General features: G+C 42.3%; 1 protein-coding gene across 4 annotated transcripts in view; it reads left to right on the forward strand.

Annotated features, from left to right (window-relative positions):
• Positions 1 to 27676, forward strand: part of MCF2L2 (MCF.2 cell line derived transforming sequence-like 2) — a 474009-nt gene that overhangs the window by 395962 nt on the left and 50371 nt on the right. For 2 of the 4 annotated variants that reach the window (XM_073578748.1, XM_073578750.1), the window contains exons 27-28: positions 7278 to 7373; positions 26736 to 26828. The exons of 1 other annotated variant lie outside the window; for it this stretch is intronic. In XM_073578748.1, the coding sequence (XP_073434849.1) occupies positions 7278 to 7373; positions 26736 to 26828 (189 nt within the window). The remainder of the gene's footprint in view (positions 1 to 7277; positions 7374 to 26735; positions 26829 to 27676) is intronic. One more of the 4 variants, XM_073578751.1, reaches the window with a different exon arrangement.

Here is a 27676-nt window from a genome sequence, read left to right on the forward strand (position 1 = left end):
ATTCAACATACAAGAAGAGTCAATATAACGATAAAAGTCTTTGCCTGTTGGCTTACTGAAAATAGACATCTGGATAATGAAGATAAAATGCTGTGTCATCACAATAATGCTATCTTCGAAAGATAGCGTTTGGTGCATATGCTCCTTATTCCGTTGTATGTTGACAGTGATCAGCCATAACATTAAAATCACTTATATGTGACATTGATTATCTTATTATAATGGCTCCAGTCATTGGGGAGATATATTAGGCAGCTAGTGAATAGTCTTTGTTCTTAGGATGCATTATTTGTACAATTAGGAAAAAAGGCTAGTCTCCCTGGTCCAATCCTACAGAAGAGCTGCTGCTGCACAAATTGCTAAAAAGTTCATACTGGCTACGAAAGAAGGAGCTAACTGTATGTTGTACTATGTAGCCACAGATCTATCACAGTTTCCTTGCTTATTCCTGACCACCACTGAAACCTCCTACAATGGACTTGTGAGCACAAGAGGATGGATCATGACACAAAGGAAGATGGTGGCCTTCTCTTATGAATTATGTTTTCTTTAACATCATTTGAGTGACCTAGTTTTTGTGCTTTTCTGCATTTCTACTTGTGTATTTCCAAATGACTGTGAAATCTCTCAACAGAATAATGTGATACTGTTTTTTCCTTCATAGCAGTGTCCTGTCCAACCACTCTGTAGGAAACTGCATCTCAGCCCCATTCATAGAGTTAGTCTGGGATCAAACTACCGTGTGAGAAATTCGCACGAGTCTATCACATAAACACCCGGCGCTGCCGCCGGCACTCAGGACCGGAGCTGCGGCTGCCAAACATGGGTTTCCATGGGAAACCCATGTTACAGTTCGGGTCTAGTTCGGGTCCAGAGCTGCCTGTACGAACACTGCCGGAAAAAGCCGAAGACTGCTGAGTGCAGTGAATACCGGCGGAAGTTAATGAGCGGTCCCGGAAGCAGATGCAGCCGGGAGACAGCTGGATGGGAGGATGCCTCGCCGGACAGGTAAGTATATCTATAATGTTTATTCTTAATTTTCTGCTTTTTTTTACAGCCCCGCCCCATCTTTTATCTGTAAATTGTGAGTTCTGGGTTCGGAAGCAAGTTCGCGTCATCTCCGGCCCTGAACTCGAAATTTACAGAAAAACTCGGGCGAGTCCGCCGATCCCAAACATCGGGGGATTCGCCCATCACTAATAGGAAGCTGAATAAAGATACCTTGATATCTGAGATCCAATGTCTTATTGCAGAGTAATCCACATTTTTCTTAAGATGTAAATGAGCTGTTAAGATTTATGGGCCGGACACAGCTCTCCCTGAGAATTTGCCTCCAGAGCCTATTTTAAATGAAAGAGTAATGACTGAGAGTCTGCTCTCCTGATCTATATGTCTAAGGCTGGTTTCACACTTGCGTTTTTTTGCGCTGCTTTTTAGCGCAAAAAAACGCATGTGTTTTTTCCTCTATACCTTAACATGGGTGCGCATATGTGGGCATACATATGCGCACGTACGTGTTTGTATGCGCATGCGTTTTTTGCAGTGTGCGCTCGGGCGCGCAAAATGCATCCTGCTGCATTTTTTGTGCATCCGACTTGCCCCCAAAAACGCATGCACACGCAATGCGGTTTTTTTACAGCAAAACACCCATTAAAGTCTATGGGTGCGCATACGTGCGCATTGTAATGCGCACGTATGCGCAAAAAAAGCATGCGTTTTTTTTAAAAATTGCACCAAAACCCGCAAAAAAACGCACACAAACGCATGATGCGTTTTTTTCATGCGTTTGTGTGTGCAAAAAACGCGCAGCAAAAAAACGCAAGTGTGAAAGTAGCCTAACATTGGTAACACTCCTTTTCATTTAAAATAGGCTCTGAAGGCAAATTCTCATTTAAATCTGTGACCTACCTATAGATCTTAACAGGTTTATGATGCTAGTCCCTACTCACGGACAAGCCATGAGACTGGGTAGTCAGGAGGTCTGAGGTCAAAAGCCACAAGAGTACGTCATATACATAGGGGTGAGACAAAGGTGTAGTGGGGTAACAGTCCAAGGTTGAATAGATAAGATCAGAATACAAGACTAGTGTCATGATCCATTTTTGGATCTGTGTCAGAGTCTGGACTCTCTAAGAAACCTTTTTCCTTTCAGGCACTGGGGGGTTCATATGGGTTTTTGCCCCCGATGGCCGCTGGTGTTACTACAACTGTAGTTGGTCGGCTGCTGGGTTTTTGCCCCCGGTGGCCGCTGGTGTTACTACATGTTTAATTAGTCAGCAGGTGGTGACCTCCCCCCTCCTTCCTATAAAAGGTCATCAGCTGTTGCTGCTCCCTGTTGGTAATACTGGTCATTTGCTAACCAACCTTGGTGAAGACTGGACCTACCTGGTGGAGAGGGGATTCAGCTTATCTGGAGCAGTGGAGTTGCTGCTGGATGCTGATCGGGTGCCTTTCTCTGCTGCTTGGAGCATTGGCAGCAGATAAAGCTAAGTTTGGGTTTTTAGTTACTTTAACCCCATGGTGTCTGTTTTATTTTCCCTTGTGTGTTATTTGGTGCAGTTCACTTTATTCCCTGTCTTACCTACTCGGGAGGGGGCTGTGGGTTTAGCTCAGGGCCAAACAGGAGATAGGGACAGGTCGGGGACTTGGCCCTCACTACCATCAATTGTACCCCCCAACTTAAGGAAAGTCAGGGCACCTCCTTAGCCTGAAGGGCAGTCCAAGTTCTACGTCTCCTGCCTTTTCCCCACTGCCCCATGACAACTAGGAGCAAACACACATCTCTTGAGCAAAGATTCCATTGTCAGCAATCTAAGACAGAGAGCTGGCTAAATAGCTATGTAATAACTGTGAACAGGAGACACATGAATGAAGTCCCGGAACACCTTGCTCCTGATTGGAGGAGTCTACTGTCACTCAAGACACCGTCAGCTCAGCACGTCCCAGCATCCGATTGGACAGCTGAGCTGTCAATCATCATACTGACAGCTCAGCATGTCCCTGTCCTAGACTGGGCGGCAGAACTGTCATTCGCTGCGTCCAGACACACTGATAGGAGGTATCATGACAGGTCATTTACAGTCATGGCTCAAAGTGTTGGCACCCTTGAAATTGTTCCAGAAAATGAAGTATTTCTCCCAGAAAAGTATTGCAATTACTCATGTTTTAGTATAGACATGTTTATTTCCTTTGTTTGTATTGGAACAACACAAAAAACGGAGAGAAAAAGGCAAATTTGAAATAATTTCACACAAAACTCCAAAAATGAGCCAGACAAAATTGTTGGCACCCGCAACTAAATATTTGGTTGCACATCCTTTGGAATAAATAACTGCAATCACTTCCTGTAATCATCAACAAACTTCTTACACCCCTTAACTGGAATTTTGGACCACTGTTCTTTTGCAAACTGCTCCAGGTCTCTCATATTTGAAGGGTGATTTCTCCCAACAGCAATTTTAAGATCTCTCCACAAGTGTTCAATGGGATTTAAATCCAGACTCATTTCTGGCCACTTCAGAACTCTCCAGTGCTTTGTTTCCATCCATTTTTGGGTGCTTCTTGAAGTATGTTTGGGGTCATTGTCCTGCTTTAAGGCCCATGACCTAGGACTCAAACCCAGCTTTCTGACATTGGGCACTACACTGCGACCCAAAATCCTTTGGTAGTCTTCAGATTTCATGATGCCTTGCACACAGTCAAGGCATCATGAACGACCCCAAAACATCTCTGAAACGCCACTATATTTGATTGTAGGTACTGTGTTTTTTTTTTTTTGTAAGCCTCATTCTGTTTTCGGTAAACAGTAGAATGATATGCTTAACCAAAAAGCTCTATCTTGGTCTCATCTGTCCACAATATACTTTTACTGAAGGATTTTGGTTAAGAAAATTTTTTCGCAAACTGCTGTCTACCTTTTTTTTCTGTCTCTGTGTCGGCAGTGGGGTCCTTCTAGGTCTCCTGCCATAGAGTTTCATTTCATTCAAATGTTGACGGTTTGCTATGACACTGATGCACCATGAGCCTGCAGGACAGTTTGAATGTCTTTGGAACATGTTCGGAGCTGCTTATCAAATATCCAGACTATCCTGCATTGCAACCTTTCAGCAACTTTTATCTTCTGTCCACATCTAAAGAGATTAGCTTCAGCGCCAAATGTTGTAAACTTCTTGATTATGTTGTGTACCATGGACAAAGGAACTCCAAGATCTCTGGAAAAGGACTTGTAAACTTGAGATTGTTGATATTGTTCAACAATTTTGGTTCTCAGACAGTTCTCTTCTCCTCTTTCTGTTCTCCATACTTAGTGGGGCACACACAGACACAAAATGCAGAGTGAGTCAACTTCTCCACTTTTTATCTGGTTTCAGGTGTGATTTTCTTATTGCCTACACCTGTTACTTGCCACAGATGAGTTTGAACAAGCATCACATGCTTGAAACCAAGTTGTTTACCCCAAATTTTGGAAAGGTGCCAACAATTTTGCCCAACCCATTTTTGGGGTTTGCGTGAAATTATGTCCAATTTGTCTTTTTTTCAGTTTTTTTGTGTTGTTCCAATACACACAAAGGAAATAAACAAGTGTACAACAAAACACGTGTATAGCAAAATGTGTAATTGCGAGAAATATTTCATTTTCTAGAACAATTTCAAGGATGCCAACACTTTTGGCCATGACTGTACAAATTAAGAAAAGCATGGATTTCTCTGGAATGAGACATGGGATCACATATAACAAGATATCATTTTATTCAGCTTCCTATTTGCCCATATATATGTCTTAGGGGAGTTGATCCTACTGACAGACTGCCTTTAAGGAATCAGTTTCAAAATAGGTTGGTAATGGCAGAACATATACATAGATTTATGAGAAGGTTGTGTAATCTTCAGGAGCTGAACATATAGAGGATTTTGAAAAGATGAGAGATGATGCAATTCTTGGATCTAAATACACAGTGTATGCACGGAAACTAAATAGCCCAACACATATAATCCTTCACTGAAATTAACAGTATAAGATGTTGATCCAATGACCTGTCCATAAAGAGGAAAGGGAAAAAAAAGTGCAAGGTTGCTTTTACCTGTATCTGGACCAAATGAGGTTGTATATTCCTTTTTTCCCTTAACAAACTATGTAGCAAATTACATTAATTTCTGGTTTAAAAATTAAAAACATAGCATGTGAATGTTCTTATGTTTCCTTATTGATAACATATGACCTTTGAAATGAATGTGAACATTTAGTAAAAATTGTTATCATAGGCATAAGCATTACATTTTCCCATCTCTAATGCAGTACGGTACATATTGAAGCAACTTTCAGAGTTTGATATAAAGTGATGACCAAAAGTTTTGAATTTTTTTTAAACTTGTCTGATTGTTGTGATGCCATTTTCCTGGTGATGAATTGAAAGTGCATGAAGTTGTCATCATGCAAGACCTTAATTTTAATCAAAGTGCTTTAGAATATAGAAATGGTCAGTTAATGAAAGAAAACTGACTGCCAAAATTTTGCATATACTATTTATTGATAATAACATAGAGAGTAATTCATTATTTACAATGCTATAACTTAGTATTTTGTAGCATAACCTCTTGCTTTAATTACTGTATCACACCGACGGGGCAGACATCCTGAAGGATCTTGCTCCATTCCATTTGCAAATCTGCCAAAAATTAATCTTTACAGCTATGGGCATGGGCACCAACCTGTCACCCTAATTCCAAAGGTGCTCTATAGGGTTTAAATCAGGTGATTGGCTTGGCCATTGCAACAGGTGAACATTTTTCTTTGCTAACAAATTTTTTACTAAATTAGATGTGTGCTTGGGATCATTGTCTTGCTGGAATTTCCAGCCCCTGCCTACTTTGATTTTACCATGTGGCAGCATTACATTCTCCAGTATATCCTTGTACATGGTAGCATTCATATTTCCGTCAATTCTATGCAGAGGGCCAATGGCAGACGCATAAAAACATTCACAAACCATGACATTGCCTCCACCATGTTTCACTGTAGGTGTTTGATACCTTACATCATTATATTTTCAATTGAGCCGTATATATAGAGCTTACCATCATTACCATATAGATTGAACTTAGATTCATCCAACAGCAATCTGGCTCTTTCCATTGCCTGTGTTCTTTGGCAAACTCAAGTTGGAACTGAACTTCCGGTTCTTTGCAGAGATTAAAGGCTTCTTGACTGGAACTTGTACATTCAACCCTACTGCTTTTAGCCGTCGCACCACATTTTAGCAACTCACTTTGACCCCCCATTTTTCGTTCATTTTGTGCGAAATCTGTACAGCACTTTTATGGACATTATGATGCTGACTTTTTCTTAATAATGTGATCAACTTTGGAGGAAGTTCTCTGTGGACGTCCACTTCTAGGTTTGTCAGCTGTTCCATAACCTTCTTTTTCTTTCTTTATTATACATGAGCAGTTGAATTCCTTACCTACCTCTTTTTGGCTTTTGCCTGACTTCACTCTCAGAATAGTAAGCTACCTGACATCTGTTGATAAATTTCGCTTTGTCTTTGCCATGTTCTAATCGAAAAACACCAAAAAAAATTTTGGGACAGAATTCGACTACCCATGACAAATAATGCAAAACATTTGGCCCAGCAAATGTTGAAAAAACTAACAGATAAAGGGATGAAACAATGTCAAACACAATTTTCATCCTTATAACTGACAACCATTTCCTTCTGGTTTACTGAAATCACCAGGAAAATGGCATCACAACAATCAGATAGAAGTATTCACTCTTGTAAAAAAAAATGCAAACCTTTTGGTTACCACTGTATGTCTTTAGCCAAGACTGTATGTCTTTAGCCAGTCTGTCCCATACACACACAATGGAGTCTTCTTTTCACAAAAAAAGCCATTTAATCTATCCATATGTTATTATGGTTGGGCAGAAACCAAAGTGCATGAAGGAAACTCAGACAAACACAAGTATAATATACTGACTCAACATTGTATGGCAACAACATGCAACTGTGCTCTCTTGTGCGTTGGTCCAGATTTTGGGGGTGATTTTATTATTTGATTTCTTTCAAATCAGATCCAAATAAAGGTAATAACTAAATGACTAAATATGATTTGTTATAACTAACCCTTCATCTACACTCCACAGTTTCTAACAGAAATTTCTGCACAAAAAATAGTGAGGCCATCACCATCCAATCTTTCCCTTGTGTGCTTGCTGGTTATCCTAACTAACCTCACTCCCCTCCAGCTTTACTGCTTTCCCTCTCCCTCTTTCCTAGCTGATAATCCTGCCAGTCTTAACCTTGAGCGCTCAGCGCTTGCTAGAAAGAGGTTCACATTGCAGGGCCTTTCGAACCGCAGAGCTCCACCCAAAGGTAACCTTAGCAATTTGCACTTTGTGGTGTCTTGTCTCCATGAGCTCATGAAGTTGTTCCATCAGCATTCACCTTTCATCTTCTTGTCTCATCATCATTTATGTCCAAGGCACTAATAAAGAACATACAATAGATACATTAGCATAGCCAGTATACTGGAGGTTCATTTTTGAGTATGTCTGTGACTCCATTTTTATCCACAGCACAGTAATTTAATGAGGTCACCTTCTGTGGTTGTCAGAAAGTATGACCATATAAGAGTATTTTCACACCGAGTTTCCTATAGGTGGAAAAAACTGACGTGATATTCAAAAGAAAGCTACATCGGAAATCCATACAGTGTTCCAATAATAATTCTGATTCATTTTTTAAACCTTTTTTTTGTAGTCTTTTAACTTGAATCTAAAGTTTGGTGCCGATTTCAAGAAGAATCGGCATCAAAAAAGGTCACATCCTGTTTTTTGTGCCGCTAATGTAAAAATAAAAACCTTTGTGGAATAAAAACTATGTGAACAATAATCTGGTTTTCTCATTGAAATTAATAGGGAATTTACTCAAAGAATATCTGAAGCAGATTTCATGTTTTTTTTTAATCAGAATCTATCTAAACAAATTCACTTAAAAAACCTCCCTAGGAGCACAACCTAGTGATTGCAATTAGTGATTGTTTGAAGAGACATCAAATAACTCAGAAAAGCTGCCAAAAAAAATAAAAAAAGACTTTATGTGAAGATATCTCATTGACCTGTACTTACGGATATCTTTACCAAGAGGGAAATGCTTTTTAATGTATAACATTATATGATGTCGATGGCTTGTCAATAACATGATACTTAGTCTTAGTTTTACCACAAGATACAATACGTTTCTCAAATAACTTTACCTTTCATAGCACTCAAATGGCAAGAGATGGGTGCACAGAAACACTCTGGGTGTAGCCGAGACATTATAGTGACCGGATGTGTTTGTTTTTCATAACTATATCTGTGAATACTGTACTTCTGTTTAGCTTTTATCTGTGTACACAATGTAAAAATCTACCGATGTAGCATGCGTTTATTTAGATCTGCCGGTAAATTCACTAAACAAAATGCTATAAATACTATAAATGTTAAATGTTATCTACATACAGGGTGCTAAAATTTTAATTTATTTGCATATGGTTATAAAATGGCAAAGTGAATTTCTATTGTTATCATTATGTTGCTTTTAGGTCCACAAGTCTGCACTGAACTTTTTTTCTGATACAGCACTTTAACCTTCATACATAGGCATACTATACATTTAAAATGATATTGTGCTATGTCTGTAGCCACCATTTTTGGGAGCATTTGAGCTTATTGCATGGTACTCTATTATAGTAAAGTAGGGGGCGCACAACATTTTTTTGTCCAAGGGCCATGCTGCCATATGGAACCAATAACTAGGGCTGAAAAATGTTTAAAAGTGGTAGTTACATGAATACACCACCAGAAACATCATCAATACATTAATACATCACAAGAACCAACTTTTGAGTATTTGAGAAGGAAATGGAGAGTTTTTTCTCAGTTTCTATTCCCAAAAAAAATCAGTGTGACCACACGATAACAAACTGAGTTTTTTGGAGCTGAAACTCGAAAAATCCTCTTCAATCTCAAACCACCATTAGCACATGAGTGCAGCAACAGAAGCACCATAATGACATGAATGCAGCATCAGAACTACCATCTGTATATTAATGTAGCATCAGAACCACCATCATTAAATGAATACAGCACCATAACTACTATCAGTACATGAATGCAGCACCAGAAGCACCATCAGTAGATAAATGCAGCACCCGAACCACCATTAGTAAATTAATGCAGCGCCAGAATCACAGTGAGTACATGACTACAGCCCCAGAACCACTGTCAGTATATGAATACAGCTCCAGAACTATCATCAGTACATTAATGCATTATCAGAACCACTGTCAGTACTTGAATGCTGTGCCAGAACCACCATGAGTACATAAATGCAGCACCAGAAACACTGTCAGTACATGTGTACAGGACAAAGCTTAATACAACGATCAATTGTAATGTCAGGTCAGTAGCCTATATAATTGTATCATGTGAACCTACAACTCCCAGTATGTAATTAATAATGGTAAGAAGATACTGGGCATTGTTGTTACCAGCCATTGTCAGACTGCAGATCATTCAAGAACCGCACTACTGATAAGACTCAGAATGGATCACAAATAAACATTTACAACCAGGTACCGTATAGGTGACATCTTCTCTGGTTGGAGTTGATCCTATCCCTTTTGTCTCCATGAAGCTCAGATGCCATGATAAGATTTCATGCCCAGAGTACCTGCACAAAATAGCCCCCCTTCCACTCTGCCCCTCTCTTTAGTATACCCCCACACTGCCCCTCTCTATAATACACTCCTCACACACAGCTCTTCTCTATAATGTTCCCCTACAAACTTCTCCTTTACATATCTCTGCCACACTGCCTCTCTGCATAAGTCCCCTCACCCCGCTGCCCCTCACTATACTGTGCCCCATTTCACAATCCCCCTAAATGCCCCTTAATGTCCCAAATTACCCCATAATATCTCAGATAGCCCATAATGTCTTCCTTTTATCCATCGTGTCCCCCATTGCCACATTATGTGCCCTCATAGTAACACAACTCTCCCATTCCCCTCATCTAAAATAACATGAAATTTAATCTTCAGCTTCTCCATGGAGCGCTTACCGGGACCTGACGTCTTTGTTGACTGTGCAGCGCTGGGAGCAGTGTGATGATATCAGCGAAAAAGTGATGTCTCCTGGATAGCCATACAGGGAGCCAGGGCCGTATTTAGAGTTTATGCTGCCCTAGGCACTTTTAGTGCTGCCTCCCCATTGATGAGTTTGACTAATGTAGACACTTTGGCAACAATCGCTGATGTGAAAGTAGCCTTTCTCCCCAGTGCAGCCATCTCCCCAGTGCAGCCATCTCCCTAGTGCAGCCATCTCCCTAGTGCAGCCGTCTCCCCAGTGCAGCCGTCTCCCCAGTGCAGCCGTCTCCCCAGTGCAGCCGTCTCCCCAGTGCAGCCGTCTCCCCAGTGCAGCCGTCTCCCCAGTGCACCCGTCTCCCCAGTGCACCCGTCTCCCCAGTGCAGCCGTCTCCCCAGTGCAGCCGTCTCCCCAGTGCACCCGTCTCCTCAGTGCACCTGTCTCCCGAGTGCAGCCATCTCCCCAGGGCAGCCATCTCCCCAGGGCACCCGTCTCCCCAGTGCACCCGTCTCCCCAGTGCACCCGTCTCCCCAGTGCACCCGTCTCCCCAGTGCAGCCGTCTCCCCAGTGCAGCCGTCTCCCCAGTGCTGCCGTCTCCCCAGTGCAGCCGTCTCCCCAGTGCAGCCGTCTCCCCAGTGCACCCGTCTCCCCAGTGCACCCGTCTCCCCAGTGCAGCCGTCTCCCCAGTGCAGCCGTCTCCCCAGTGCAGCCGTCTCCCCAGTGCAGCCGTCTCCCCAGTGCAGCCGTCTCCTCAGTGCACCTGTCTCCCGAGTGCAGCCATCTCCCCAGTGCAGCCATCTCCCCAGTGCACCCGTCTCCTCAGTGCAGCCATCTCCCCAGTGCAGTGCACCCGTCTCCCCAGTGCAGCCATCTCCCCAGTGCAGCCATCTCCCCAGTGCAGCCATCTCCCCAGTGCAGCCGTCTCCCCAGTGCATCCATCTCCCCAGTGCACCTGTCTCCTCAGTGCACCCGTCTCCTCAGTGCACCCATCTCCCCAGTGCACCCATATCCCCAGTGCAGCCATCTCCCCAGTGCACCTGTCTCCTCAGTGCACCTGTCTCCCCAGTGCAGCCATCTCCCCAGTGCACCTGTCTCCTCAGTGCAGCCGTCTCCTCAGTGCACCTGTCTCCGCAGTGCAGCCATCTCCCCAGTGCAGCCATCTCCCCAGTGCACCCGTCTCCTCAGTGCACCCATCTCCTCAGTGCACCCATCTCCCCAGTGCAGCCGTCTCCCCAGTGCAGCCGTCTCCTCAGTGCAGCCGTCTCCTCAGTGCAGCCGTCTCCTCAGTGCAGCCGTCTCCTCAGTGCAGCCGTCTCCTCAGTGCACCCGTCTCCTCAGTGCACCCATCTCCCCAGTGCAGCCATCTCCCCAGTGCACCCGTCTCCCCAGTGCAGCCGTCTCCCCAGTGCAGCCGTCTCCCCAGTGCAGCCGTCTCCCCAGTGCAGCCGTCTCCCCAGTGCAGCCGTCTCCTCAGTGCAGCCATCTCCTCAGTGCACCCGTCTCCCCAGTGCACCCATCTCCCCAGTGCAGCCATTTCCCCAGTGCACCCATCTCCTCAGTGCACCCATCTCCTCAGTGCACCCATCTCCCTAGTGCAGCCGTCTCCTCAGTTCACCCGTCTCCTCAGTGCACCCGTCTCCTCAGTGCACCCGTCTCCTCAGTGCACCCGTCTCCTCAGTGCACCCGTCTCCCTAGTGCAGCCATCTCCCCAGTGCAGCCATCTCCCCAGTGCAGCCATCTCCCCAGTGCAGCCGTCTCCTCAGTGCACCCGTCTCCTCAGTGCACCCGTCTCCTCAGTGCACCCGTCCCTCAGTGCACCCGTCTCCTCAGTGCACCCGTCTCCTCAGTGCACCCATCCCTCAGTGCACCCATCTCCCTAGTGCACCCATCTCCTCAGTGCAGCCATCTCCCTAGTGCAGCCATCTCCTCAGTGCACCCGTCTCCTCAGTGCACCCTCCGCTCATTCTCCACCCGGCTCACTCTCCCCCCCGCTGCTCACTCACCCCCCCTCACTCTTCCCCCCGCTCACTCTTCCCCCCCCCCACGCCGCTCACTCTCCATCACCCCAATGCCGCTCACTCTCCATCACCCCCACGCTGCTCACTCTCCATCCCCCCCCATGCCACTCACTCTCCATCCGGCTCACCTGCTGCATGTCTTGTCTAGCCAGGTGCCGGTATGTGTTCTTCCTGTTTGTGTGAGCGCCCGGTCACGTGGTACCACTCATTAAGGTCATGAATATGGGGGCCACGCCTATGAGAGTGGAGTGGTGTCCATATTCATGATCTTAATGAGCGGTACCACGTGACCGCGCGCTGACACAGGAAACCTTGCTCAGAGGCTGCCCTCCCACATAGTCCCACCCTAGGCACGTGCCCACGAGTGCCTAATGACAAATATGGCCCTGCAGGCAGCAACAAACCCTCTGGCGAGCCGCATGCGGCATGCGGGCCGTACATTGTGCAGGCCTGGTGTAAAGGTGTGCACCCTCCAGTGGTGGCTACAGGTAGTCAGCATGGTGTCTTTTACATATATGCAGGCGAATTGGAGCTCTTTAATAGAATATAAAAAGTCATTTATCTTTTAAATATAATTAAAAAAAACTTGTCTGATACTGATACTTGTGCTAACTAGCTAGTAACAGTTTTGCTGACCACATTGAAATGTACAATAAAATAATGCAAGTATATGAAAAGGGGATACAGAATTCACAATTCTGCATGCCACTGTCAATGTCTGTGTTAAAAATAATAGAAACACCTGGTGTTCACACACCACAGGTCCATCGATGTGTCTCCACAATTTCTCCGGTAATTTTAGCTGTGGCAGTGATATCACGTTAGTTGTACTGTCACCATTCACTGGGCTCATTTGCTCATGCCATGGAAGTTGACTGAACCCAGTGATTGGCTGCAACCCTGTTGACATAGGCATGACCCAGGAGCGGACACAGACAGAAGAGAGCCCCTGTTCAATCAGAATATATGGCCCTTTGCAGTTCATGATAATGCATCATTCCACCTGTTTTGGAGACAGAAGTGGGCCCCCTTACCTCTAGTTGCATAGGTTGCACCAATTGTTTGAACATCTCTGACATGATTGATTAGCCAGTAACAATCACTGGCTCAGTGGCGAAAATGCAGTGCTGGGCTTGGGGATAAAGAATACCTACTGTTTCTTTTCATTTTATCACAGGCATGCTAATGGCGTGCAGACTGATGAAAGGAGAAAACCCCTTTAAATATATGAATTGAACAAGCACATAGACATCAAAGATGTGCAGATTTAACTGTGTCTTAAGGAAATAATAGATTATGTAAATCCTGTTATGAAAGAGAATCATAAAAAAAGAAAATAATGACAGTCACAACTGTTTCAGAATTAATTTCTAGAATTAACCTGTTGAAAGTAGAGCGAGTGGTGGCTTTGAGGACATTAATATTATCATTTGCCACTTTACATTATAAGAGTTATAATTTATTTATAATACTATGTTCAGTGGCATGTAAAAGCTTGGGCACCCCTGGTCAAAATTACTGATATATATATTTACATTTTAAATACTATAAAAAGAAAAATAGGCCAATGCAAACGTTTGGGCACCCTTGGAGATTTGTGTGCTCTGATAACTTTGATCAACATTTCAGAATTTAATTAGCCTGTTAGGGTCGTGGCTTGTTCAGTAACATCATTAGGAAAGGACAGGTGATGCAAATTTCCCAGCTTTAGAAAAACCCAGGCTCCTCTAACCTTGTGTCAAAAACTGGTTGGTTCTTCTAAAATGCTGAATAGCACTCTGAAAATAAAAATGGAGGAGGCCCATAAAGCAGGAGAAGGCTATAAGAAGATAGCAAAGCATTTTCAAGTTGCCCTTTCCTCTGTTTGAAATGTAATTAAGAAATGGCAGTTAACAGGAACAGTGAAGGTCAAGATAAGGTCTGGAAGACCAAACCAAATTTCAGTGACAGCTGTTCGAAGGATTGCTAGAGAGACAAATCAGAACCCTAGCTTGACTAAAAAAACCTCCAGAAATATTTAGCAAACTCTGGAGTTGTGGTCTGTTGTTCTACTCTTCAGAGACACCTCCTTGAATATGGCCTTCATGGAAGTCATCAGAAGACAACCTCTCCTGCGTCCTCACCAAAAAATTCAGCATCAGAAGTATGCAAAAGAATATTTAAACAAACCTGATGCATTTTGTAAACAAGTCCAGTGGACCGATGAATTAAAAATAGAACTCTTTGGCTACAATGTTCAGAGGTATGTGTGGAGAAAAAAAGGACAAAGAATTCCAGGAAAATAACATCTCGCTAACCATTAAGCATGGGGGTGGATCAATTATGCTTTGGGGTTGTATTGCAGCCAATGGCACGGGGAACATTTCACAGGTACAGGTAAGAATGGATTCAATTCAATTTCAACAATTTCTTAATGGAAACACCAGCTGTAAAAAAGCTGAAGTTGGAAAGAAAATGACTTCTACAAATGGATAATGATCCTAAACACACGTCAACAGTCCACAATACACTACCTCAAAGGAGCAAGCTGAAGGTTTCTTAATGGCCCTCACAGTCCCATGATCTAACTATCAGTGAAAATCTGTGGCTAGACCTTAATATAGCAGTGCATCCAAGACGACTGAAGAATCTCACAGAACTGGAAGAATTTTCCAAGAAATAACGAATGAAAATCCCTTGAACAAAATTGAAAGACTATTGGCTGGCTACAAAAAGCGTTTACAAGCTGTGATACTTGCAAAAGGGTATAGTACTGTGGCGCCCCTGAGGCTCAGTCGCCACAGAGGTACTGCACCTCCTCCTGAGGTGTGGTGCCCCGCCATCCAGGTAAGTTGGAGGCTCCTGACCACGCTCCAACACTCGCACCCCACACAACACAGTAGTTCAGCAAAACCACATTGCGGCTCCCTGCTTGGAGTGTAGCAGAGCACCTTTGGTGGCTCCCTGCTTGGAACACGAAACGTGCTGGGAGGCGGGTGGAGTTGAGAAAACATAAAAGAGCGGGAATGTTTAGGATTACAGGTCAGTCTGGAAAGGAAGCCACTCAGAGAGGAGTGAGGAAAGAAGATCCCTGAAAGAGGGATGGAGGAAGGAGGTGCTGCAGCAAACCTCAGTGACCTGGGTCTGCTGGCACGGGAAAGGAAAGAAGGAGAAAGACATTGAACTGAAACCTGATCTTCCATAAGAGAGAGAGATTAGTACGGAACGAAGGAGTAAAAGGGAACAGAGGACGTGGGTTAGGAGAGAAAAGCGCAAGGCCGGGGCCCGGTCCCCGAGGTTGTATGGATGCTAATGGTCCTGCAGCAGACACTGGTGGAGTAGTGAGCTGTAAATGCACTACTCCCATCTAAGACTTGGGGCACAACAGCAACTTGGATAGTGAGCCGGGACTCAGGAGTGAGGAGTCCTCGAAGCAGGCTACAGCTGTCTGCCGTACAAGTAGAGTTCTTGGGAACATCTGTCAGGAGGAACTCCAGTGTAACTCAGTACTAGGAGATCTTCACACTTAAAGGCGCTATAAGAGGAGACGTTCAGAAAGGTACATGTTGGCCAAGCGTTGGAATGGAGCATTCCATCTAGCCTGGAGGTTGACTGAGTCCCTGACCCGGAGGACACGGCACGGAGGCAGGCACCTGTGTGTACTACAGACTGTGAGTAAAGCTTTGGAACTACAAGCCCTGGTGTCCTCCATTGATTCTTGCGCCAGCACACACAGCACCGCTACATCTGGGTACCAGCTTCTACACCACCTGCGCCTCTTCTCTACCCCTACATCTACACTGCCCTGGGGCTACAGCTCCACCTGTGGGGAGCTTCACCATCTTGGCTACAACACACCACCAGCCCCAGAGGATCTGCATGTAGCGTCGGCCTAACATCTCACTTGCCGAACACCACAGGTGGCGTCACGAACTATTCCATTCACTACATTCTACCATTCAATTTCCCCCAGGGCCACGGAACGGGTCACCGCTGCTGTGACACATCCCGCCGACACCGGCCCAGTACCGAGTACCCCATAGCCCTGGGAGGGCGACCCACTACTAGGTACTAACCATGCTTTGTGCGAAAACATTTGCATTGGCCCATTTTTATTTTTGTAATTTTTAAAATGTAAAAGATTCATTTTTTGTTTGCCTACAATACAAAGGAAATGTGTCATCTTTAATTTTGAGCCTTTTAGAGATAATTTAGTCTTCAACTTGCTTAACTGTTTACAATAACAGTAATTTTGACCAGGGGTGCCCAGACTTTTACATGCCACTATAAGTGCGATGTTTTGGTACATATGCAAACATTTTTCACATTTATTAGCTTTTATTTTGTAAGAAACGCAAAAAAAGTATTTCCACTGGAATTGTTATTATTTTTAAGGCATTTGCTGGGTTGTTTTTTTTGTATCTTTTTTTGTAATGTTTTTTAGTTTTAATTCCTTAGGTGTTCTGTTAATTCTGATAATGTATTGGCTTATATCATTAGGTTTGCACATTAGTCAGTTCACATATAGTATATGTATACAAGAAACTGTTAAGACACACCTAAATATTAATCCAGAAAATATGGAATATTGTCAGACATTAAATTACGCACAAGAATAATTTCAGACAGTTCTTTTTAAACTTTTTAAAGTGATGGTGCCATAAAAAAAGAATTCAACAATTAAAAAAAATGTAAATTATTAATGTTTTAATTAAAAAATATATTATCATTTGTTTTTAATGGAATAAAATATGAAAAATATTTTTATTTATTTAACTGTAAATTTTATAAATATTTTACAAATTTTAACAAATTAAATTAAATCCAGACAAAATTTATATACAGAAGCATAGAAAATAAAAGAAATTACAATTACAGGGCAATGCGAAGAGCAATATAGGGAGTGACTCCCTAAAATAATAAAATGTTCGGATGCAAACTATAAGCTGAGCCACTGGCCACTGGGTATTCAATATACCTAGCGAAGTTAGGTATTGTAAATCCCCAACATTCCCCCAACAGTAATATCATGAATACAAATTCTTATGACGGACAAAGAGACAAGACACACACATCAAGGAAAAGGGAAAAAAGAAGGGAGTGAATTATCCAAGAAGAGAATGGACCAAGCATTTAAAGAATGGCCTAATCATTACCCTGAGCTCAGAAGTAATCCCACGGAGCCCAAACAGAATCAAAACAATCCACTCTCGCATTCAAAAGAGCTGTCATATATTCCATTCTTCTGATGCCATTAATTTGATATAATAAGTGCTGATATGAGGGAGGAGAGATTTGTTTTCAGTTAAGAGCAATCAGGGACCTAGCCGCTGTGAGAATGTGTAATAGCATTTTTCCCCATCCCATTGGGAGTAATATTTAGCAGAAATATAGTTGGCTCCAGTCTCACCTCCACATAAAGAACCTTGGAAATTAACAGTCTCACCTCCTTCCAGAAACCCGTGATCCCAGGACAAGACGAAAAAATATGATACTGTGTGCCCACATCAGAGCCAGAACGCCAACACATATTTGAAATTGAGGGGTTCAATCTGTGGAGATCAGGAGTATGATACCAGAACATTAGGATTTTATATTGATTTTCCTTGTAAAGTGTGCAAAAAAAAGAATTGGCTGCTTTATCCCAAATAATATTCCAGCTTTGAGGTGATAGTCCCCTTCCCAGACTAGACTCCCAGTTCTGGGGAGAACTCAATATTTTATATATGTCTGATATCAATCCTTTAGTCAACGACCCTCTCCTGCAGATCCTCTCAAACTCTGACGGCAGAGAGACCCCAGTAGATCCATAAAGCGAAAAGGCAAAGTGTTTGATCTGTAAGTACTGGTGAAATTCTTTATTAGCAATAGCATAATGAGTAAAATAGGGGTGGAAGCAGCACGACACACCGGAAGAATTAAAAAAATCACAAAATCTTTATTGAAAATCCTTTAAAAATAAGCCATGAACAAGAGCCATGCAGCTCGAAACACGTATGGATTGATTTCTGTTACACACATCACCCTTTTTATTGCGCTGTTGTCTGAGATGCCCATTTTTTCATTACTTTTATCTTTAAAGGATTTTCAATAAAGATTTTGTGATTTTTTTTTTTTTTTAATTCTTCCGGTGTATCGAGCTGGTTCCACCCCTATTTTCATCATTTCACTACAGCGCTGTGCAGCAGCGGGGACACCGTGCTACTCCCGGATTGGAATAGCATCTCAGGGGTGAGCTGAATTTTTTTCTTATTATTCATCATTAATAGCATACTTGGACTTGAGTTCATCAATGTCAGGAGCTCCAGCGTGTCCCTGTCTATAAGGTCTGCAAACCTAAATAATCTCCCTGAGAGCCAGGGGTGAGCCTTCGCATGGTCAACACTGTTTGGCAACAAGGGTTGAAATATGAATGAAATCATTGGCGAGTTAGGGGAGGCCAAATTAAACCTCCTCATACAAGGTATTTAATTGCCTCCTACTTCCATCTGAATTTAAAATTTTGTTTTAGATAATCTACTGCATCAGGAGGGATATGAAAAATAATTTTTAAAGGTTTAATATTTGATATTACACTCTTAAACATTAGGGGAAGCAGCTGCCAAATTTCACCCTGAAAACCTTAGTGTACAATTAGCTCACATTGGGACTGCAGTAAATTGGGGTGGGGTTTGCTCACATGGGTGTGACATCACTCCTCCCCTCCTGGGCATTTGCAAAAGGATAAGGGAGGAGATGAAGTTTAGGGTTGCATTGCAAATGAATGAAAAAAGTGTGCACAAGAGTTAGGATTATCAAATATAATAATACATTCTTTATTTACAAAGCTAGAACAAACAGTGACATAAATATAAAAGCAATTAAAAAGCAACAAGACTAAGATAATCTACCGGATGTATCCATGTTAGGACTAACACCCCTCCTCCAATGTCCACGCCAAGGTAACATGTTAACCAAATAGAATGATGATCACATTAAATAATGTACTACCATGGAGCATGTAGAACCTGAAAAGTGTAGATATTTACAGATATGTACAACAGTGAAGTAGGTCATAAACTAGAGACATATAAGACCGGCAAATATGGCTAATAGATCCTACACAAGGACAATAAGAATCTAAGTAATGCATAGAATTCAGGTGTATAAAATCAGATAAAGATCCAAGTGCTACAAGACGAACATGTGACATCTATGTCCAATGAACACATAAACCAAAGAGGTCAGAGATGAAAAAAAGCGAACATGCTCCGCAAGGATGATAATATAAATGACTGTGAACAAAGAGATGAGGCAAGATGTCCATATATTAGTAGAACCTGTATGTAAGGACAATGTGTCTGTGAGGAGTAGAAACCCAATGCGTATCGCCAACAGAAAGGTGGCTTCTAGGGGTAATGGTCACAGAGACATTTTGTTTATGTGGACAGTGTCACCGAGGATGGCTGACAGAACTGATTCTGTTAGTTGGTGTTGCTCACTGTATCATAAGCTGGGGTCAAATACGCAGAGTGTATCACATGCTGCAATTAATACCAGCGTGTCTTACATTCTGCGTATCTAATCACAGCACTTGAAACACTCCGCATATCTAGATAAAGGGCTCAGTGTAGTGTATCACTTTATGGGATTAGATACACAGGTCTAGGGCGTATCACAAATGATGGAATTTGATACACGGTTCTGGGGCATATGTAGATCAGACCCGTGTAGCTAATCTCATCGTGTGTGATGCACTCCAGACCCATGTATCTAATCCTATCATGTATGATACGCCCCAGACTGGTGCATCTAATCCCATCATGCTTGATATGCCCCAGACCAGTGTATCTAATCCCATCATGCGTGATATGCTCCAGACCCGTGCATCTTAGGGATGAGTGAATAGCTTCAGATTTAGCTTATCCGAATAGTTATAGCGCTTACCGAATAGCTGCATCGGGAACACAGATACCTGGAGCACGCCCGATGATCAGCTGTTCGGCACAGCAGCTGCATGTGTAGCGGCTGTTTCACTGTCACAACACATGTATGGAGAGCCCAAAAAACAGGATATCCATGCATGTGTAGTGACTGTCACACAGCCATGACACATGCAGCTGCGGAGCCGAACAGCTGATCATCTCAAACGCTCCAGGTATCTGGGTTCCCGATGCAGTTATTTGGTAAGCACTATAGCTATTCGGATAAGATCTTATCCGAAGCTATTTGCTCATCCCTAAGATGCAAGATCTGGAGCATATCATGCATGATGGGATTAGATACACTGGTTCTGTATCAAGCATGATGGGATTAGATGCACCAATCTGGGGCGAATCATACACGATAGGATTAGATACATTGGTCTGGAGTGTATCACACATGATGAGATTAGCTACACGGGTCTGATCTACATATTGAGATTGTATAGATGACTCGGGGTACATGGCCACTCCTGTACACTGATACATCTGTTGATTACCTTGAAAAATAACTTGTATCTTAACCTCTTTCTGACGTTGGCCGTAATAGTAAGCCCACGTCAGAATCCCTCCCGTTGATGTGGGCACTGACTCTGAGCCCACATCTTTCTCGGCACATGTCAGCTGTTTTGAACAGCTGACATGTCCCTCTAACAGCCATGGGTGGAATCGTGATCCACCCACGGCTGTTAACGTATTAAATGCCGCTGTCAATCTCTAACAGTTGCATTTAACTCACACTTACTGAAAACGTGACGGAAATCCCGCCCATCGGTGACCCCATCACATGATCGCTGGTCACCGATGGGTTGGCATAACAACCAGAGGTCACCAGCAGACCTATATGGTTGTCATAGCCGGATTGCTATGAGCGCCGCCCAGAGGACGGCGCCCATAGCAAGTGAGCATTTCTGCTACAAACAGACAATCCGATCATCACCTGTGTGTAGCAGGGGCGATCAGACAACTGCAGCTTCTAGTCTCCCATGGAGACTATTGAAGCATGCAAAAAGTAAAAAAAAAAGTTTTTAAAAATATTTAAAAAATAAAAAAAATATAAAAGTTCAAATCACCCCCCTTTCGCCCCATTCAAAATAAAACAATAAAAAAAATCGAACATACACATATTTGGAATCAACGCATTCAGAATCACCCGATCTATCAATATAAAAAATAATTAACCCGATCGGTAAACAACGTAACGAGAAAAAAAAATAACGTCAGAATAACGTTTTTTTGGTTGCCGCTACATTGCAATAAAATTAAATAGCGGGCAATCAAAAGATCGTATCTACACCAAAATGCTATCAATAAAAACATCAGCTTGGCGCAAAATAAAATAAGCCCTCACCCAGCCCCAGATCACGAAAACAGGTCTCAGCAAATGGCGCCATTTTTTAAATCAAAGTTTGAAAAAATTTTCACCACTTAACCCCTTCACTACCAAGGGTGGTTTGCACGTTAACTACCGGGCCAATTTTTACAATTCTGACCACTGTCCCTTTATGAGGTAATAACTCTGAAACGCTTCCATGGATCCCGGTGATTCTGACATTGTTTTCTCGTGACATATTGTACTTCATGTTAGTGGTAAAATTTAATTCATATAACTTGCGTTTATTTGTGAGAAAAACGGAAATTTGGCGAAAATTTTGAAAATTCCGCAATTTTCCAACTTTGAATTTTTATGCCCTTAAATCACAGAGATACAGCACACAAAAAAGTTAATAAGTAACATTTGCCACATGTTTACTTTACATCAGCACAATTTTGGAACCAAAATTTTTATTTGTTAGTAAGATATAAGGGTTAAAAGTTGACCAGCGATCTCTCATTTTTGCAACACCATTTTATTTTTACGGACCACATCACATTTGAAGCCACTTTGAGGGGTCTATATGATAGAAAATACCCAAAAGTGACACCATTCTAAAAACTGCACCCCTTAAGGTGCTTAAAACCACACTCAAGGAGTTTATTAACCCTTCAGGTGCGTCACAGGAATTTTTTGAATATTTAAAAAAAATTAACATTTAACTTTTTTTCACAAAAAAAATTACTTCAGGTTCAATTTTTTTTATTTTACCAAGTGTAACAGGAGAAATTGGACTGCAAAAATGATTGTGCAATTTGTCCGGAGCACGCTGATACCTGATATGTGGGGGGGAACCACTGTTTCGGCGCATGGCAGAGCTCAGAAGGGAAGGAGCGCCGTTTGACTTTTTCAATGCAAAATTGGCTGGAATTCTGATTGGATGCCATGTCGCGTTTGGAGAGCCCCTGATGTACCTAAACAGTGGAAACCCCCCACAAGTGACCCCATTTTTGAAACTAGACCCCCTAAGGAACTTATCTAGATATGTGGTGAGAACTTTGAACCCACAAGGGCTTCACAGAAGTTTATAATGTACAGCGGTACAATTAAAAAATCATATTTTTTCCACAAAATGATCTTTTCACCCCCAATTTTTATTTCCCCAAGGGTAACAGGACCCTAAAAGTTATTGTGCAATTTGTCCTGAGTACGCTGATACCCCATATGTGGGTGTAAATGACTATTTGGGCACATGGCAGAGCTCGGAAGGCAAGCAGCGCCATTTGACTTTTTTGGCTGGAATTGAGATCGGACACCATGTCGCGTTTGGAAAGCCCCTGATGTACCAAAACAGTGGAAACCCCCCACAAGTGAACCCATTTTGGAAACTAGACCCCCCAAGGAACTTATCTAGATGTTTGGTGAGAACTTTGAACCCCCAAGTGCTTCACAGAAGTTTATAACGCCCAGGCATGAAAATAACAAAAAAATTTTTTTCCACAAAAATGATATTTTTGCCCCCAAATTTTTATTTTCCTAAGGGCAACAGGAGAAATAGGACCCCAAAAGTTGTTTTGCAAATTGTCCTGAGTAGGCTGATACCCCATATGAGGGGGTAAAACACTGTTTGGGTGCATGGCAGAGCTTGGAAGGGAAGGAGCACCATTTGACTTTTTCAACGCAGAATTGGCTGGAATTGAGATCAGACGCCATGTTGCGTTTGGAGAGCACCTGATGTGCGCAAATAGTGGAAACCCCCAATTCTAACCCTAACCCTAGCCCTAACCCTAGCCCTAACCCTAATGGGAAAATGGAAATAAATACATTTTTTTAATTTTATTATTTTTCCCTAACTAAGGGGGTGATAACGGGGGGTTTGATTTACTATTTATGGCGGTTTTTATGTTTGGCAGCTGTCGCACGCTAAAAGACGCTTTTTATTGTAAAAATATTTTTTGCATCACCACATATTGAGAGCTATAATTTTTCCATATTTTGACCCACCGAGTCATGTGAGGTCTTATTTTTTGCGGGACGAGTTGACGCTTTTATTGGTATCATGTTCGGGCATGTGACATTTTTGATCGCTTTTTATTTCGTTTTTTGGGACGCAGAATGAACAAAAACCAGCGTTTCATGAATTTCTTTTGGGTGGTGCGTTTACGCCGTTCCGGGTGCGGTAAAATTTATAAGGTGGTTTTATTCTTCTGGTCAGTACGGTTACAGCGATACCTCATTTAGGTCTTTTTTTATGTTTTGGTGCTTTTATGCAATGAAAACAATTTTATATAAAAAATAATTATTTTTGCATCACTTTATTCTGCGAGCTATAACTTTTTTATTTTTTCGCTGATGATGCTGTATGGCAGCTCGTTTTTTGCGGGACAAGATGACGTTTTCAGCGGTACCATGGATATTTATATGCATCTTTTTGATCGCGCGTTATTGCACTTTTTGTTCGGCGGTATGATAATAAATCATTATTTTTTGCTTCGTTTTTTATTTTTATTTTTTAAGGGGTTCGCTTAAGGGATTAACTATTGGGACAGTTTTATAGGGTGGATCGTTACAGACGCAGCGATACCAAATATGTGTACTTTTATTGTTTTTTTTTTTTTTTATTTCCAAAAAATGAATTTATTGGGGAATATTTTTTTTTTTTTTTAATTTATTTAGCGATTTTTTTAAAATTATTTTTGCACTTTTTTTTTATTTTTTTTTACTTTATTACAATGTCCCAGGGGGGACATAACTGTCCTGTGACAGATCGCTGATCTGGCACATCACAGATCACTGTGACAGATCAGCGATCTGTCACAGGCACTGCACAGGCTTCCTCATGCCTGCGCTTTGCAGGCACTGAGGAAGCCACTTCCTGCAGGCCCCCGGAGGTCCCCATCGCCATATTGGATCCGGGGACCTGCAGGAAAGGAGCCCCCCGCAGCAGCGCTGCACATTGCGCTGCCGTGGGGGGCTCAGGGAAGCAAGGAGGGAGCCCCCTCCCTGCCGATGCTTCCCTTTAACCCCCGGTACACCGCGATCGTGTTTGATCGCGGTGTGCAAGGGGTTAACGTGTCGGGGGCGGTCCGTGACCGCCCCTGACACATTGTGCCGGGTGTCAGCTATGATAATTAGCTGACACTCGGCCGCGATCAGCGGCGCTCACCACGTGGGCGCCGCTGATCGCGATGACGTAATATTCCGTCCATGGTAATTAGGTCCATGGTCACATGGACGGAATATTACGTCAATTGTAGGTAAGGGGTTAAATAAAAAAGAACCTAGACTTGTTTGGTGTCTATGAACTCGTACTGACATGGAGAATCATAATGGAATGTCAGTTTTAGTATTTAGTGAAGATGGTTAAAAAAACAACTGTGGAATTGCACTTTTTTTGCAATTTCACCACACTTGGAATCTTTTTCCCATTTTCTAGTACATGATATGTTAAAACCATTGGTGTCGTTGAAAAGTACAACTTATTCCGCAAAAAAACAAGCCCTCATATGGCCATTTTGACCAAAAAATAAAAAAGTTATGGCTCTGGGAAGAAGGGGAGCAAAAAACGAAAACGCAAAAAAGAAAATACCTCCGGTCATGAAGGGGTTAAAAGATATTGACAACAAAAGGGATATTTTTTTTTTTATAAAATTCACGTATTTTGCGCTAAATTTAATTTTAGCAATTAATTTTAATTGAAAATGTTGCACCATTTACCTTTCGTTGCATTTTTTACTTCTGGCTGCAGGATAATTAAATATCAGCTTTAGGGCAAGGGTGTACATGGAAATCATGGGGCCCCATAGCAAAGGTTCTAATTGGACCCACCTCTCCCAAAAAAGTAAAATAAATAATATTCGGTGGGGTTATAGAAGATTATGTCTCACAATTTTGCAGCCCTTCTAAAGTAATTTTCCTCCTGTGGAAGCCCCTAAGTTCCCCTTTCATAGCTCCATAAAGTGTGATGCCAATAAAAGTGCCCTACAAACACTGTATTATACCCCCAGAGTAAATTCCTTCACAGTACCCTCTACAAGCATGGTGTGATGATTTACTGTAAACCCCTCAACTCCCCAGGCAAATTATTGTGACCCCAATGCAGTATGATCCTCCAACTGTGACCCTCCAAATAACGCTCCATACAGTATAATGAGTCTACATACAGTATAAATGCACCCACACCTCTCCATACTGTATAATGGCCCCTACTAGCTTTCCAAACACTATTATGGCCCCAACACATACCTTCACACTGTATAATTGCTTGCATACAGTTGAATGACCCCCACATAGTCCTCCATAAAGTATAGAGGCTCCCACATAGCCCTTCAAATATAATGGCCCCCACATAGTCTTATAGTCATAGTCATATAGTATAATGGCCTCCACATAGCTTTCCATATAGTATAATGCACCCCCATAGTCCTCCATATAGTATAATGCACTCCATATTTCTCTATATAGTGTAATACACTCCATAGTCCTCAATATAGTATAATGCACCCCATAGTCCTCTATATAGCTTGATGCACCCCATAGTACTCTATATAATATAATGCCCCGCATAGTCCTCTGTATAGTAAAAAGCATCCCATAGTCATCCATATAATATAATGCACAACCCATAGTATTACGGCATTACATACACAGCTCTGCTATGGAAGTGTATGCAATATGTAATCACACTCAGCTCTGAACTATACCATACCTTAACTGCAGAGATTAGGGCTCAGAGGTGGGCGTATTCTTTTTTCCCCTGCATGATGTCATCTGCTTCTGATTGGTTAACCTCCTGCAGGAGACAAAGTACACAGCCCCAGAGAAGAATCTCTGGTAACTGCCATGTGGGTTTATGATAAATTATCATCTAGGCTTTACAATATAATAGCTCTGCAACAGAGAGAAGAAATTAACAAAAATAAAGAAGAAGCTTTACTTAGCAGCCATTATGCCATGATGGTTGGCAGCATTGGCTCAATCTCTTCAGCAATGGTAAATTTAAAACTTGCTTCTGTGTTTCCCTATAGATCAGAGTTTATCTCTGTGATCAGCCGCAATCAATCCTCTCCTTTACTGTGTATTTTCCAAACTGAACATTCCCTTTAAACTTACATAACAATAATCAAGTCTTTAAAAAAAAACAGCCAACAAATGAGAAAGGGCGCCTGTACAAGTACCATCATTGCCTTGATGAACGTCATTGTCTCTCACTCACATTGCTGGCTGAACTGATGCATCTGTTTGTCCGTGTTACAAGAGGCTTATGGATCGTTAATTACATGGTTGTCTCCTGTATTGTAACAAAGTCTTGCTATGAATCTTGTGTCCATTAGAGTCCGAATCTAAGGAGAAAGAAGCTGCACGTCGCTTTTCATTAGCTTCTTCTATCAGTTCAACAGCTATTAGAGTTCCTGCTCGCGCAAAAGGTAGAGATCCCAAACCTTTGCATCCATTCTTATGTACAAATGCTACTCTTTTATAAATGTGCCGGTACATTCTACAATGACTTTGTTTTCTTATGTGTCATAGCACTGAAATTGATCAGTAGAATCTGTGTTAGTATTGTCAGAAAGTTTCAAAATGCTTATCTGCAGTTTAGTGAACACCTAATTATTAATCGTTAACCAGAACATCCCTCTATGTACACTGATATGAAAGCTCTCTGTGTATACAAGGTATGAATACATAGAGTAGTTTACCAGCTGTCATTTCAGAGTTAGAGACTAGTGATGAACAAACGTGTTATCGGTAGAGTTGAGTGAATTTTTCAAAATTCGGTTCCAATTATGATCGGCGACAAATATTGTTTCTGCAATATTCGCCGAGCGTCATTGGAGTCAATGGGAGTAGAAATTACCGAATATGTTCGGAACCGAACATCAAACATATATTCTGCCCGAATAGGGTACCATGTGGCAAATTCAGATTCGGCGTCCGATTCCGAATATATTTACTCTACTCTAGTTATCTGAGCATGCTCGGGTGCTAACCAAGTGTCTCCGGCATGCTGTAAAAATATTTGGGTCACCACGCCTGCATGTATCGCGGCGGTTTCAACAGCGGCAACACATACAGGAATTGCCTAACAAACAGTCAATCCATGCATGTGTTGCATTTTTAGAGCGCAGCAGAGACACTTGGTTACCACCCGAGCATGCTTTGATAACACCTTATCCAAGCAGGTTCGCTCATCAATCTCAGAGACATGGTGCTGCTCTATAAATGGCTGAACTATAACTTTGCAGGAGATGTAGCACAGAAAGAATTTGTACTT

This window comes from Dendrobates tinctorius, unplaced genomic scaffold (assembly GCF_039654945.1).
Source record: "Dendrobates tinctorius isolate UK_male_01 unplaced genomic scaffold, ASM3965494v1 ptg000060l, whole genome shotgun sequence".
Classification (NCBI taxonomy): Eukaryota; Metazoa; Chordata; class Amphibia; order Anura; family Dendrobatidae; genus Dendrobates; species Dendrobates tinctorius.